This window comes from Magallana gigas, chromosome 7 (genome assembly GCF_963853765.1).
Source record: "Magallana gigas chromosome 7, xbMagGiga1.1, whole genome shotgun sequence".
Lineage (NCBI taxonomy): Eukaryota > Metazoa > Mollusca > Bivalvia > Ostreida > Ostreidae > Magallana > Magallana gigas.
Window position 1 is genome coordinate 25,450,611 of NC_088859.1, and position 15,658 is coordinate 25,466,268.

General features: G+C 33.2%; 2 protein-coding genes across 5 annotated transcripts in view; one reads left to right on the top strand and one right to left on the bottom strand.

Annotated features, from left to right (window-relative positions):
- Positions 1-245: 245 nt before the first annotated feature.
- LOC105320658 (cell cycle checkpoint protein RAD17) overlaps positions 246-15,658 on the bottom strand; it is a 29,261-nt gene continuing 13,848 nt past the window's right edge. For 3 of the 4 annotated variants that reach the window (XM_066066169.1, XM_066066173.1, XM_066066171.1), the window contains 2 exons: positions 10,472-10,523; positions 6,664-6,914 (listed from right to left, as the gene is read on the bottom strand). In XM_066066169.1, coding sequence (XP_065922241.1) covers positions 6,731-6,914; positions 10,472-10,523 — 236 coding nt within the window. In that variant the 3' untranslated portion in view covers positions 6,664-6,730. Of the gene's footprint in view, positions 497-6,663; positions 6,915-10,471; positions 10,524-15,658 lie in introns of those variants that run through there. The other variant, XM_066066172.1, reaches the window with a different exon arrangement.
- Positions 8,004-10,416, top strand: LOC117684377 (uncharacterized). The gene is made up of 2 exons (XM_066066174.1): positions 8,004-8,092; positions 8,419-10,416. The coding sequence occupies exon 2, from the start codon at positions 8,419-8,421 to the stop codon at positions 10,183-10,185; it is 1,767 nt and encodes a 588-aa protein (XP_065922246.1). The 5' UTR covers positions 8,004-8,092; the 3' UTR covers positions 10,186-10,416.

The window sequence follows — 15,658 nt, forward strand, 5'->3', positions numbered from 1 at the left end:
AACTTAGACTACAATATTTTACGTGTACACTTGCTTGTGACAACTTTTTCTCATTTATTTAAACCTTTTAAATTTTACATTTGAAATAGAGTGAAAGTATGCCACTTTTCTTTGCTATGTGATTGCAAAGTTTAGAGGAGAGTGAAATTGTCTGTTGTAATTTATACAAGTATTGCATGTAAGGTTGTAAAGTAATCCACGCAAGGTTGTAATTTCATTACAATTCATCAAACAAACTCAAAATGAAAATGAAAATATTTATCAAATATTTTAGTCTGGAAAAAAGAGAATGAAACCAGAAACATAAAAGTCTCAGTCATCAAACTCCGTGATCTCGTACTCTTCCTCCTCTTCCATTTAGTCCGTGACAACTTTTGACTGGCTGTTTGAAATATTGTCCTCTTCCATCTTGTTGGACCACGCTGTCTCCCCGGAAGTCCCCGTCTCCTGTGAATCTTTATCCACTCCTAGATCCTTCTCGTCCAGCTTCTCGGAACTGTAACAAATTGAATGTTTACTGCATATCGGCGACAAGCCTATCATCGTCGGAAACCCGCAATTAATTACGCGAAGAGCCTTGGAGAGAGGAACGACGCGTAATCAACCGTTGGTTTCCGACGATGCAAGCCTATATAAAATATGCAATGTACTAGATAAAGTAGCTTGATGTATGCTACAACCTTTAGATGGCTGTAACATTCTAAACGTTTATTCAGTAACACCGACTGTAGTATAGTATATTTGTACTGCGTGTTATAACACATGAAATCGCCAACCGTTTATTTATTAAAATTGCTGAATTGATTTAAATCTATTTTTGTCAAATAAAAGGAAGTAAATTACAGATCTTGTGAAGTCTCACTTCAACCATCGTCCGATGCTACAACGCTTACAAAACCAAGGTGAGTCGACCAAAAAATAATGAAAACCTTTTTTCCTGCATAAAAATATAGATCGTGCAGACGTTTATTGAAGATAAAGTTGTCTTAAACTTTTACTTTCACTTTATAAAATGATAATGCAAATCTAATCAAATCAATAATTTCATTTAGATGTAAGAAAAGGGTACATTCTTTTAAAAGGATCGCATAGCTAGCCTCCCCTCCTTTGTTAAACAATATAAAATGTCAAGCATACAAACGTTTATTTAACCATATAAAACATAGTGGATGGAATTTTTCATTTCACATGTATTTTCTTTTTATAAATGATGGGGACAATAAAATCAAATTATAAATTTTAGATGGCATTATCCAACCCAGAAATTTCAGATTCTGTCCAGGAGGAACCAATCATTGGCCAGGACTATTTGATGTGTGGTACTGAAGGCTGTGAGAAGAACTGCCAGTTTTATTGTAATCACTGTCACCTACGAGTATGTAAACAATGCAAAGATGAACATCAAAAAAACCCAAGAATCATGAAGTGGTCCCTCATACACAACGCAAAAGACAACTTCCTGTAGAGAAATGCAAAGATCACCCGACTAAAGATATAGACATGACTTGCGAGGACTGTCAAATTCCAGTATGTTCCAAATGTGCAATACAAGACCATAGAAGACATGCATTGAATGATTTAGAGACAATTTATTCAGGGAAAGTTACTCTTTGTCTTGATGAAATTTATAAAATATATCAGTATTTTCTCCCAACTTCACATGATATCCAAGAAGATATAAGGGAAAACGTCAAAGAAATAAAGGCAACCATGGCTAAAATAAGAACATTGATAAAGGCCAAAGCTGAATCCCTTAAACGTTTGGTAGACACTGTGGCATCAGATGAAATAGAACAAGTCAACAAAATGGAAGAGTCTCTGGAGGAGAATCTTAAGAGTCAAGACAAAACGTATCAAGATTACATTTCCTATCTTGTGGACCTTGTCAAACGGTATCATGGCTACCTGTCCTCTACTAAAGTCCAAAGCAATCCACTCATTCTTTCTCGGCCTGACCAGCTAAAAATCCATCCCATACCAGAGACAACCAAACCATTCCCTCCAGTATTTACTGCTGGTCAATACAGCAAGGAAGATGTCATCAAACTACTGGGTAGAGTAACTGTTCCTGGCACTAAATCAGAGAACAGAAAAATAAAACCTATGAAGACTGCCTCTTCAGAATTGAAGCCTACAAAGAAACAGAGGAAAGAGGACGGAAAGAAATTTTACGAGAAACAAACACTGTATATGTCTTCCTCTGTCACCAAGGTCAGGGAATACACAGTACCAGGTGTTGACAATGTACGTCATATATCACTAGGTAAATCAGGAAGACTCTGGGGCAGTGATAGTAAAGGTAACCTTGTCCAAATAGATCTACATAGGAATCAGCTACAGAAGATACAAACCAGTGGTAGATATGGCTACCACACGGTCACAGAGGATGGGAATCTGATTCTTACAGACAGAAAGAACAAAGTCATCAATTGGATAAAAGAGGATAAAACAATAACTGAATTATTTAAAACAGGAGACTGGGAACCAATCAGCATACACTCCTCCCGCATCAATGGGGACTTACTGGTGGGGATGATAAAAGGTAAAGAGGCTAAAATCACCAGGTACAACAAGTTAGGGAAAGAAATACAGAACATACAGAGGGATAACAAAGGACAGAGACTGTATAAGTCTCTAAACTACATCACAGAAAACATCAATGGGGATATCTGTACATCAGACATAAACAAATATGCAGTAATGGTGGTGAATAAATCAGGACAACACAGGTTCTCCTACACAGGTAAGGGATCACCGTTCGTTCCCTGTGGTATCTGTACCGATCTCTTCGGTCACATTCTAGTGTGCAATACTCCCGGCTGAGGCTTATTCATGGAGTTTATCGGTAGCACAGTTCATCTCCTTGACCAGGATGGACGGTTCCTGTGACTACTACAGCAAAGAATAGACGGACCCTGTAGTTTGTGTGTGGACAATGAGAACAATCTCATTGTGGGACAATGGAACAAAAACTCAATGACAGTGTACAAGTACCTCCGGTGATATTTACTTTGTAAGAATAATTTATATGGAACAACATTATATGTCAGTTACATAAATTTAAATCACATTTTGTGCAAGATAAAAAAGAATGTTTACATTTGTCATATGAAAACCCTTCTAAGCAATTTGTATACGGATCCAGTGAAACAAATACCATTCCATCTATCTGATGATAAGAGTTAGAAAAATACCGGTATTACATACTAGGGCATTATAATTAGATTATTCATCAGACCATGTACCTATACAACAACATCGTATGTTAATCAAGATCGCTTCAATTTTTAATTTATGATGCCAGTAAATATTTCAACAAAAGTTGATAACGCTAAACTTATTTTGACATTGGAAAACTTGGTAATTTCATTTATAAATTAAATGAAATTTGACCTGAAAAACAAAGATTGAGCATTAAATCACACAAAAAAACACAGGAATGAAAACTTTAAGTTGAATGTTGATAGAATTTCATAAATCTGGTATCCATTGTTTATCACATCAATAAGTTTCTATCAGGCATACATAATACTTTCTGTCTGTGAATATCTTAAGCATTTTATTTTTCTAGCATCTTTTAAGTTAGATATTTTTGTTTGGGGTGGGGTTAATGACTAATCATAAAGTAATACCTGGGTCATGGAGTGGAACATCAATGAGTGAAAGAAAGGGAACTAACTCTGTCTGAAGTATATCTGGAGGACAAGCATAACCTGTCAACAAATATCAAAGATGAACTGCAACTGCAGGGTGTGTACAAATGAAAGAAATTATTTTACTATATATCTATATATACTGTAAAATTCATGAATATATTTGTGAGTAATTTAACTATGATATTGAATACCTAGCAATTTATTGTGGTTTCATTATTAAAGTTAGTAATATCATGGACACAACAAAGAATTGGTGAACATGCCTCGTGCAAGTCCAACAATTAAAGCAATGAATATATCAACATACAATATTTTTATCAAATTAGTAAGTACCATACAAAGTTTAAAAGAACATGTTCAAGTTTGAAAGCTTTTGAAATAACTCTATTTTAATGCATGAATTAAGTTTGATACTGCTCAGATTATTATTACAAAAATGTTTATCATCGACTGACCTTACTCCTGATAATAGTAACTTTATCTTTAAAGTTCTTGAATCTTACTTTTTAACAAATGTCTTGCAGTTTCACAGTTTTGTCTCTCCTGGAACAAAAAGATATTTTCAAATAAATACAGTGAATTTTGAATTCATTAATTTATCTCATAATCATAATAAGAAAATTCGAAGATTAATTATGGAAATCTTTTTTTTTATAAAAGCTAGAAGTGTTACTGATAATATGCATTCTAATTTTAGTGACCATGTGTACTTGTAAGTTTATTTATGTTTATAAAGCATATGTCATTTACAATAGGCCCTCTGAGGGAGCTCAGTCTCTCAGTTGAAAGACAAAGAGGAAATATTACAGACTCTGAAGTAGACTCTGTATTATGCACTTCTTAGTGCCTTTTCATAATCCTAAAAACAAACTAACGGCTCGGGTGAGGACCTTTTTCCATATTACTCACTGTTTTACATGTAGAGTACCACTGTGGTTTATGGAGAGGTTTCCATCGAAGGCCTGATCCAGTAGATGAATGCTTGGATCGACTAGAGTTAGAATGAAGCATTCCTCTAGTTGCTATTGAGGATGCATACTCTTCTAATATTGACCGTGTCTGTATCAAAAATGCAAGGTCTCTACTAAGAATTAAACAAGTCAATTTTACTGAAAAGAAATGAATGATTTTTACTCTAGAATTAACGTAATTTTTTCATAGTGTTTATTTAAGATACAAGTTTTTCTTAAATTCATTTCATCTCCTGATTTATTTAAGTTAGTAATTGATAACGAAATGTAAGAAAAAAAGGAACGATATACCACATCCTGTATATTTTAGCAAGTGTTAATCATAAAAAGTGCACTATCACATAAGTTTACACTGTGAAATTGCAAGTTTTAAAAAAAGCAGTATATAGAAAAATGTTCATGTTCTGACTGGTACTAGTAATTTTTCTCAAAAATTGGTGATTGGCCATAAAGAAGTGAATTAAAGGAATTTGCGCTGAATAGAAACTGAGGAAATTCTAGTAATAAGACATCCCCTTGCTACAGTGAATTGTATCGATAAAAACTGTCCCATGTCATCTAAATCATGTCATGAATTATCCATAAAAGTTATTAAAACTACTAAATCATCATTACTGTTGATCAGAAAGTTACACAAAAGGAACAGTCGATTCTCAACATATGTCTAGGTTACTAGGCCATGGTAACTACAACTTTTTGAAACTACAGTGTTCTTGGAAGTCTGAAATCAGCCTTTGTGCAAGTCTGTGCATCCAAACCTTTTCACTCTGTGTCTGTCCAGTGAGGAATAATATAAATAATCACTACATGTCATATCTTTCCATTAATGATTTGTGAACACTGGGGTTGAAATGTTCGATCCCGACAGACTCTTTTTCTGATTTTCGTTTGTTTGGTCTTTATGATGGAACGGTGGTTGCTTTTGAGAAGGTAACTTTTTTCTCCAACGTACACTTTTGACCAAATCTTTCAGCTAATGAGATGAATGCAATAGTCTGTGCGACAAGACTTATTATCTAACATGTTGTAGGTGCGACCTATTATTGAACTAGTATTAGTGCTGTACTTGCACACACTTTCGTTAGTATACAGAATAGAAAGATTCTTTATAAATTCTTGGACGGGTAGTATTGTCTTTTTTCTTTCTATTGCAAAAGCGTTTCCCTGTTTTTTGTTGTTATCTCAATAACTGCCTTTTGCACTATGTTGGCTTCGAACACGTAGATGGGATTTCAATATCTTGCTCTGTTATTTTTTTTAAAGAACAGATTCGTCAAATTTGGGTAGTTTATGTTTAAGGAACACTTCTAAAGGTATAGAGGGGGTACAAGCAGTTTGACGGTTGAAGATTGATATGGGAGTCGGTGGGTTCAATATGGATCAAGAACATAATATTGTCATCTTCAAGACTTTATAAATTATTTCTGTAATTTAACTTTTTTCATAACTGTAGTTTGTACTCGTCCTCATAACACTGACATAAAAAAAAAGTTTAAAATACTGATCGTCATTTCAAATGTGAGGCAACTGCCTGATTTGCCTTCACTGCGCTACGGCCGTAAATTGCTAATGTGAATAATGGTACTGATATCAAATTTTCCGTGGCCAATACTTTTATACGAACAGCGGTGGATCATAACAAGTACGTGTATATTGTGCTGTCTAGGTTTTGCAGGGAATTGAAGATTCGTTGTCTACTCAGTATTTCTCATCAGTTTACTGTATCAAATTTATAATTTTTCAAATTCAAGAGGTAACTGGACAGACTCTCCGACAGATCCATGCATGTGTTAGACTATTTATATTTCACGGCCACATTTGCTTGTGGCAACTTCTTCTCATTTATTTAAATCTTTTATATTTTATTTAACGTTTAAAATAGAGCAAACATATGCCACTTTTCTTTGCTATGTGATTGCAAAGTTTAGAGGAAAGTAAAATTGTCTGATGTATTTTTTACAAGTATTGCATGTAAGATTGTAAAGTAATCCACGCAAGGTTGTAATTTCATTACAATTCATCAAACAAACTCAAAATGAAAATGAAAATATTTATCAAATATTCTAGTCTAGAAAAAAGAGAATGAACAGGAACATTGAAGTCTCAGTCATCAAACTCCGTGATCTCGTATTCTTCCTCCTCTTCCATTTCCTCCGTGACAACTTTTGACTGGCTGTTTGAAATATTGTCCTCTTCCATCTTGTTGGACGACACTGTCTCTCCGGAAGTCCCCGTCTCCTGTGAATCTTTATCCACTCCTAGATCCTTTTCGCCCAGCTTCTCGGACCTGTAACATATTGAATGTTTACTGCATATCGGCGACAAGCCTATCATCGTCGGAAACCCGCGGTTAATTACGCGTAGAGCCTTGGAGAGTGGAACGACGCGTAATCAACCGTGGGTTTCCGACGATGTGTAAACAGATAGCCATGCTATGACCTTAAATTGCTAGTATTAAATAATGGTCACTATGATATTTAAGTGTACATAGGTACTGCGCAGTGAATGGTGTTAATGATAATTAATAGAATGAACTCTGTGAATTATGTAGCACTGCGTAGTATTACTAAATGATGTTATAAAACCAGGCGAATAATACGGGCATAATAATATCCAAATTGAGAGTTTAAAAACAAGTGTCATATTTGGCGATTCTGTGTCTGCAACGATAGCTCTAGTACTCTATATTGACTCATGTATTGTGTATTCTATATAATAAGCTTTGTAACCTTTCATGCCATGTATGAATGAACGTATTATGAGTAAGTGATGCCTCATACTAGGTGGGGGACTCCGAGACCCAGGACTCGGAGACTCACATCCTGCATCCAGACTCTTTGATTGGCAGTTTTGACGGTTTTGTTACTTTATTTAGGAATAAAATATTAATCTTAATTTTGAACACTAAATGTACACTCATGGTCGTCGTATATGGGCCGAACTAGTCAGAACTGTCCATCATAAGTAAAATGTTATATATACCCATGTAAAATGATGTTGAACAGATTTGGAGAGATTCCGCTTATAAAAAGATTCCGCTTAATGAGACTCTTGATTATGGCTGCTATTAGCTGATGTAATTGTAACTATACGATCACGCTTAATGAAACCGCCTGAGAAAGAAATACTGGACTTGTCATCACTAAGTTTGAGCTGACCCTCAACTGGATCCGTAAGACAGAAGGCTTAAAGATGCAAGCCTATATAAAATATGTACTAGATATTAAAATAGCTTGATGTACGCTACAACCTTTGAATGGCTGCAGCTTTGTTAACACCGACTGTAGTATAGTACATGTATATATGTACTGCGTGTTTTAACACATGAAATTGCCAACCGTTTATTGATTAAAAATTGCTATATTGATTTAAATCTATTTTTGTCAAGAACCAGGAAGTAAATTACAGATCTCGTGAAGTCTCACTTCAATCATCGTCCGATTCTACAACGTTTACAAAATCAAGGTGAGTCGATCAAAAAATAATGGAAACCCTTTTCCTGCATAAAAATGTAGATCGTACAGATGTTTATTTAAGATAAAGTTGTCTAAACCTTTAACTTTGTAAAATGATGGTGCAAATCTAATCAAATCAATACTTTCAGAAAGATATAAGAAAATGGTTCATTCTTTTAAAAGGATCGCCTAGCCAGCCTCTTCTCCTGTGTTAAACAATATTAAATGTCATGCAAACAACGTTTATTTAACCATACAAAACATAGTTGATAGAATTTTTAATTTCGCAAGTATTTTCTTTTTATAAATGACTAGTAATCAAATCAAAAATTGTAGATGGCATTATCCAACCAAGAAGTTTCAGATTCTGTCCAGGAGGAACCAATCATTGGCCAGGACTATTTGATGTGTGGTACTGATGGCTGTGAGAAGAACTGCCAGTTTTACTGTAATCACTGTCACCTACGAGTATGTAAACAATGCAAAGATGAACATCAAAAGAGTCTGGAAACTGAGAACCATGAAGTGGTCCCTTATACACAACGCAAAAGACAACTTCCTGTAGAGAAATGCAAAGACCATCCGACTAAAGATATAGACATGACTTGCGAGGACTGTCAAGTTCCAGTATGTTCCAAATGTGCAACAAAAAACCACCGAAAACATGCACTGAATGATTTAGAGACAATTTATTCAGAGAAATTCACTCTTTGCCTTAATGAAATTTACAAAATCCATCAGTATTTTCTCCCAACTTCACATGATATACAAGAAGATATAAAGGAAAATGTCAAAGAAATAAAAGCAACCATAGATAAAATAAGAACATCCATAAAGGCTAAAGCTGAATCCCTTAAACGTTTGGTGGACACTGTAGCATTGGATGAAATAGAACGAGTCAACAAAATGGAAGAGTCTCTAAAGGAGAATCTTAAGAGTCAAGAAAATGCCTATCAAGATTACATCTCCTATCTTGAGAAACTTGTTATAGAGTTCAATGGCTACCTGTCCTCTACCAAAGTCCAAAGCAATCCACTCATTCTTTCTAAACCTGACCAGCTGAAAATCAAACCCATACCAAAAACCATTATACCAGTCCCTCCAGTATTTACTGCTGGTCAATACAGCAAGAAAGATGTCTCCAAAATATTGGGTAGAGTAACTGTTCCTGACACTAAACCAGAGAACAGAAAAATAAAACCCATGGAGACTGCCTCTACACAGTTTAAACCCACGGAACAGAGGAAACAAGACAGAGAGAAATCTGCCATGAAACTGTCTCTGTCTTCCTCTGTCACCAAGGTCAGGCAGTACACAGTACCAGGTGTTGATTATGCATGTCATATATCACTAGGTAAATCAGGCAGACTCTGGGCAAGTGATGATGGTAGGAGTCTAGTCCAAACAGATCTACTTGGGAATCGGCTACAGAAGATACAAACCAGTGGTGAATATGGCTACCACAGAGCTACAGAGGACGGGGATCTAATCTTTACAGACAGAAAGAACAAGGTCATTTGTAAGATAAAAACGGATAATACAATTACTAAATTTATCAAAACGAGAGACTGGGAACCAATCAGCTTACACTCCTCCCACATCAACGGGGACATATCGGTGGGGATGATAAAGGATGGAGAGGCTAAAGTCACCAGGTACAACAAGACAGGGAAAGAAATACAGAACATACAGAGGGACAGCAAAGGACAGGGACTGTATGATAATCCACACTACATAACAGAAAACATCAATGGTGATATATGTACATCAGACTTGGACAAACGAGCTGTAGTGGTGGTGAATAAATCAGGACAACATAGGTTCTCCTACACAGGCCATGGGTTAAGGATTCGTCCCTATGGTATATGTACTGATCTCCTTGGTCACATTCTAGTGTGCAACTGTCCTCGCTTTGGCACGTTCTTGATGCCAGGTGATAACACAGTTCATCTACTGGATCAAGACGGACAGTTCTTGTTTCTAATACTCCCACTACGACCAGCGGTTGGGTTTTATTGTGGTCTGTGTGTGGATGATGAGAACAATCTCCATGTGGGACAAAGGGACACCAACACAGTGACTGTGTACAAGTACCTCCAATGATCATTACTTTGTAAGAATAATTTATGAGGAGCTACATTACTATGTCAATTACATTCTGTGCAAGATAAAAATAATTGTTTACATATGTCATATAAAAACCATTCTGAGCAATTGATATATGGATCCAGTGAAACAAACACCATTCCAAATATCTGATGATGAGAGTTAGCAGAATAATACATACTATCATTAGCTTATCCATTTATCAAATAAAATTGAATGTTAAGATTCCTTCATTTTTATTTAATTTATGATAATTATTTCAACAAAAGTGGAAAACACTTACCTTATTTTGACATTAGAAAACTTGGTTATTTCATTTATAAATGAAATCTGACCTGAAAACAAAAATTGGGCATTAAATCCTACAACACAGGATCAAAACTTTAAGTTAAGTTGATAAAATTTCATTCATCTGATATCCATTATTTATAACATCAATAAGTTTCTATTAGGCATAAAGAATACTTTCTGTCTGTGCATATTATTGGCATTTCATTTTTCTAGCGTCATTTATGTCTTAACTAGAAAACTGACCAGTCAGGAAGGGCCCCGCTATGACAATTAATATAGAGAAGTGAAAAAAACTTTGAATTCCATCCTCTTTATATTAACAATGATGAAAAATAAATGCCTGGCAGAAGATGTAAAGAACTGGAATATATTGGATCTCGTGATTTGTAGTTGGATATGATTTTCATCCACCAATTAAAGTGTTTTTTTCTTAAGCCTTAGTGAAGGGATAAAACACACAAGTTGGATAAAAATCATATTATACTACAAATCATATGAGATTCTATTTATCCCATGTTTTATACACCACAATCAATGTTTACACTGTTTATAAAACTCCACATTATTTTACTTCATTATGCCTACGCAAATTCCATTGTAAAGTCACAGCTGTGGGATATCAAAAAAATATCCAATGAGTCATATCCACGTGATAAAGGGGGTTAACATGGGATGAAATAAAATTTGTTAAAAAAACAAAGAATTGATACCAATTCAATGATACCTAGGCTTTGCCTCAACTTCAAACAAACATCACTTGCAGACACATGTGTACGGTAATACATATAACAAATAAAGACAGACCTTAGATTTTCTGAAACAGGCAAGATAATTAATCTCAGGGAATTAATTATCCTGTTCTCATCCATTTATTGAATTTAATCAGGGCTTACAGAAGGAACATTTTCAGGTACTATTCTTAAGTTGTTTTTTTTTTTTTTGTTTTGTTTTTTTTTTTTTTAATACCATTTATTGATTCCTTATAAACAAGTACATAATAACATATCAGAAAATAGCATATGGTGAAAACAGAGTTACAATATATATCAGGTTTTTATAAACTAAAAATGTACACTGTATATGTATATGAGATAATCAGAAAAAAAGGGGAAAAAAATCAATATATGTTGAAAAAACGTATACGATATATATCAAGTTTTATGGGAAAAAAAATGTTACATGTACACCGTACGTACATTTAAACATGTATGTGTTAATCAAAAAAAAGTGAGAGAAAATAAATCCTTGCATTGATAATTTACATGTGATTTTTTTTTTTATATTTTGGCCCACACATAACAAAGGGTTTCCCTACCATCAGTCAAAGTCTGTGTCCATGTTAGAAACCCTTGTATACAACAGAGGGACTGTCTCCCTCGGAGGGTGGGCGTATATAAATATATATATACATACATAATAGATATAAGCATAAGTACATATTCATAGCATAAATGAATATTCATAGTAAAAATGCAAAATTTTGAAAAAGTTTCTTTTCTTTCATTTGATGTAAAAAAGATAGAACAGAACAATAAGATAAAGTATTCTCTTTAATATACATTCTTAACGATTGGCTTGTTTCTTCTAAGTTTTCAACTCTACAGAACATTTTATATTTGTAAATTCTGAATGCTATAAATGAGAGGAAGATATTATAAAGCTTTGTTGTTTCGTTATCATCAACAAAAAAGCCAACAATGACATTTTTCCAAACAATATTAAAATTTAAGCATTGGCTTGCCATATGCCAAACATGTTTTACATTTACACAATCAAAAATTAGATGCTGTGCATTTTCTATCTCGGTTCTACATATTTTGCATTTGTTATTTACCCCTTTATTCCACTTACTGATTAACAGATTATTACTTAGTAAATTGTTTAGAAGTTTATAATTAAATTCCGCAATACTTTTATCTTTGACATTTTTAATTTTGTTGAAATATATTGATTTCCAAATTTCCTTATCTTGGATCTGGAAATCCCTACCAAGCTTTCCTTGTGAAATTGGACTTTGAAATTTGAGCTTTACAAGCTTCGAATAAAAACATTTAGTTTTGTATTCTTCGTCATTCTGTTGCATTTTGATATAGGGGATTTTAGAAAAATCATACATGAATTCAAATTTCTTAAACACTTTTTGTATTATTTTATACTCGCAGATCCAATTGCTTTTTTTGTTTAACCTATCAAATATATCTCTTGTACTTTTTAATTTACCATTTTCTTCAAAGATATCTTTAACATACAGTATTCCGCTTTTAATCCATTCATCAAAACATATCGTTTTACCTTTAAAAGTAAATGAAATATTCGACCAAATTGGTTGTAATAAAAACGATTCGGTATTTATTGATCTGTCATTATTTTGCTTAAAATCTTTACATAGATTAAAACAGGTAAAAACTTGCTTATAAAATTCTGGAAATTTTTTAAGTATACCATAATTTTCAGTCGATATTTCTGTTGTGCTCATTAAATAGTTTATATTGATATTCAGCGCTTTACAGAGACTATCTATATATTTTTTTACAACATGATTAGTTGTAATTAGGCGGGCAATCCACGTTGCCTTTATAGCCTTTAATTTAGAGTCTATGTCGGTAATGCCTATACCGCCATCCATAATATCACCTATCATCGTATTTCGTTTGATTCTGTCTGTTTTATTCCATATGAAATTGTATATTACTCTATTTATATCATTCACATAATTTCTTCCGGGAAGTTCTAAAATGCTAGAAACATATATAAGTTTAGGTAAGGCAAGAGAATTAACTACAGTAACTTTACCGAATAATGTTAATTTTCTCTTTTTCCATGATTCAAACAAAATTTCAATATCGTGGTAAATCTTCATCCAGTTTTTATTATAACACTCGATTTTGTCGTGTCCTACAAAAATACCTAAGCATTTTACAGCTTGTTTTGCTACTTTAATACCTTCTAGATTTTCGAACTGGTCTTTTAAATTTCCTAACAATATGCATTCAGTTTTTGATAGGTTTATCTTTGATCCAGCTAATTTGCAAAATTTATCTATGGTGCCAATAGCATGTTTCATGGATTCTATATCTCCTAAAGTAACCGTCATATCGTCCGCGTGCTGTACATTTTTTATTTCATCTTGTAAATTTTTCGAGGTAAATCCATGTATTAAATTATTTTCTTTAATTTTACTTGATAAAATTTCCGCAACAAATAAATATAATATAGCAGAAATCGGACACCCTTGTCTTATACCTCTATTCATTGCGCATGTTTTTGAAATCCATCCATTATTTTTTAAACGGAAAACGGGGTTTTTATAAAGGATTTTTATCCATTTTATAAAATCTGGTCCAAAATTAAATTTTTTCAAAGTTTTAAAAAGAAAATTCCATTCAACTGAGTCGAAAGCTTTTTCAAAGTCTAGGAATAGTAATATACCGTTTTGATTATTATTTTCACAATATTCGAAAATATCAAGAATAAGCCTTGCGTTGCTTCCAATATATCTTCCTTTTATATATGCTGTTTGTTCATTTCCTATATAGTTATCAATAACCTTTTGCAGACGGCGAGCAAATATAAAGGCAATTATTTTGTAATCAGTATTAGTGAGACTAATTGGTCTATAGTTTGTAAGCTGTGACCGTTCTCCTTTTTTGTGAATTAAAGCTAATACAGCAAGTCGTTGTGAAAATGTCATTTCGTCTAAACTGAATATTTCTTTAAGCATATTATGAAAGAGTATTGATATTTTATCCCAGAAACATTGATAGAATTCAACTGGTAATCCGTCTAACCCTGGTGATTTATTATGTTTCATGTTCATTACAGAATCTCTACACTCTTCAAAGTTTGGAAATTGATCACATGTATTTTTTACATTTTCAGATAAACACATGATATTACTATTTTGTAAGTAGTTTTCAATATCAGAACTACTTATATTTTTACTGCGATAGAGTTCTTCATAAAAGCTACACATTTCACCTAATATGTCATCATCAGTAGAAAGAGTTTCAATATTTTTATTTTTTAGTTCATAAATAGTATTCTGTGTTTGGTGCTTTTTTTCCAAGCCTAAAAAGATATTCTTAAGTTTCCTTTAATATAAACATAGCAACCAAAAACAACAACAACACCAAAACATCCATTAAAAAAGAAAAAAAACAGAATAAATAAAACTTATATCTAATAAAAAAAAAAATTTAAATTTATTGTAATTCATATATTTTACAGAATATAAGTATTTGGACTAGAATGAAATATATTCTTTATCAAATACCATCCTTTAAACTGAGGGGTAAAAATATTAGGGTGCAACTCATGGAATGAGAGTTTAATTTGCTTCAAAACAAACATCAGTGCAGACAAAGATGTTCATTAATCTCGATATGACAGATAGAGATAAGCCTCTAAATTTTCTGCAGCAGGCAAGATAATTAATCCCAGGGGGTTAATTGTTCTGCTCTCTCATCCTTTTCTTCTAAATTTACAATAAGATTTTTTTTTTTCAGAAATGACAGAATGGGGTTATTATCTGATTACCTGTTAAAATTAACAGTATTAAGGCAGAAAAAAATAAAATATATAATTTAAAAATAAAATAGTGAAAAAGGATATCTTAATATATATCTTGATTTTAGAATTCATTAAAATTATCATAAATCATTGTGTACGGTATTTTAACCCAAATAAAATATGAATATCAATATATTTTAAATCCATATTTCAAAGAATGTACACAATACTACACATCATTCAAAATTGACCTTAACTTCAAAACAAAGTTCTTTGCAGACACAGGCAGTGCAGTAATTAATCTCAATGTGACAGATAAAGATAAAGCTTAGGATTTTCTTCCTGTGGAAGGTTAATTAATCCCAAAGGACAAATATTGCACAGCCTTCCATGTATACAATGGTAACATTCTCAGCAGTTATCTCTCTTTGCCCATTCATTCTCAGCAGTTATCTCTCTTTCCCCATTCATTCTTATGCATAGTTAGGAATATACCCCACCACCCCAGCTCCAAACCAGAAGACATAGAGAACCAAACTCAGCATCAAAATATGTATTTCTGCCTACTGAACTACCATACCAAATTTGAACTTGATTGGGCAACCATAAAAAAAGTTATTAGAAAAAAACAGGAAATTTGTGGACGGAAGAGTGACAGACGGACGGACAG

Excerpts from the sequence above, each read along its gene's own strand:
- LOC117684377 (XM_066066174.1), top strand. The coding sequence starts at position 8,419 with ATGGCATTATCCAACCAAGAAGTTTCAGATTCTGTCCAGGAGGAACCA.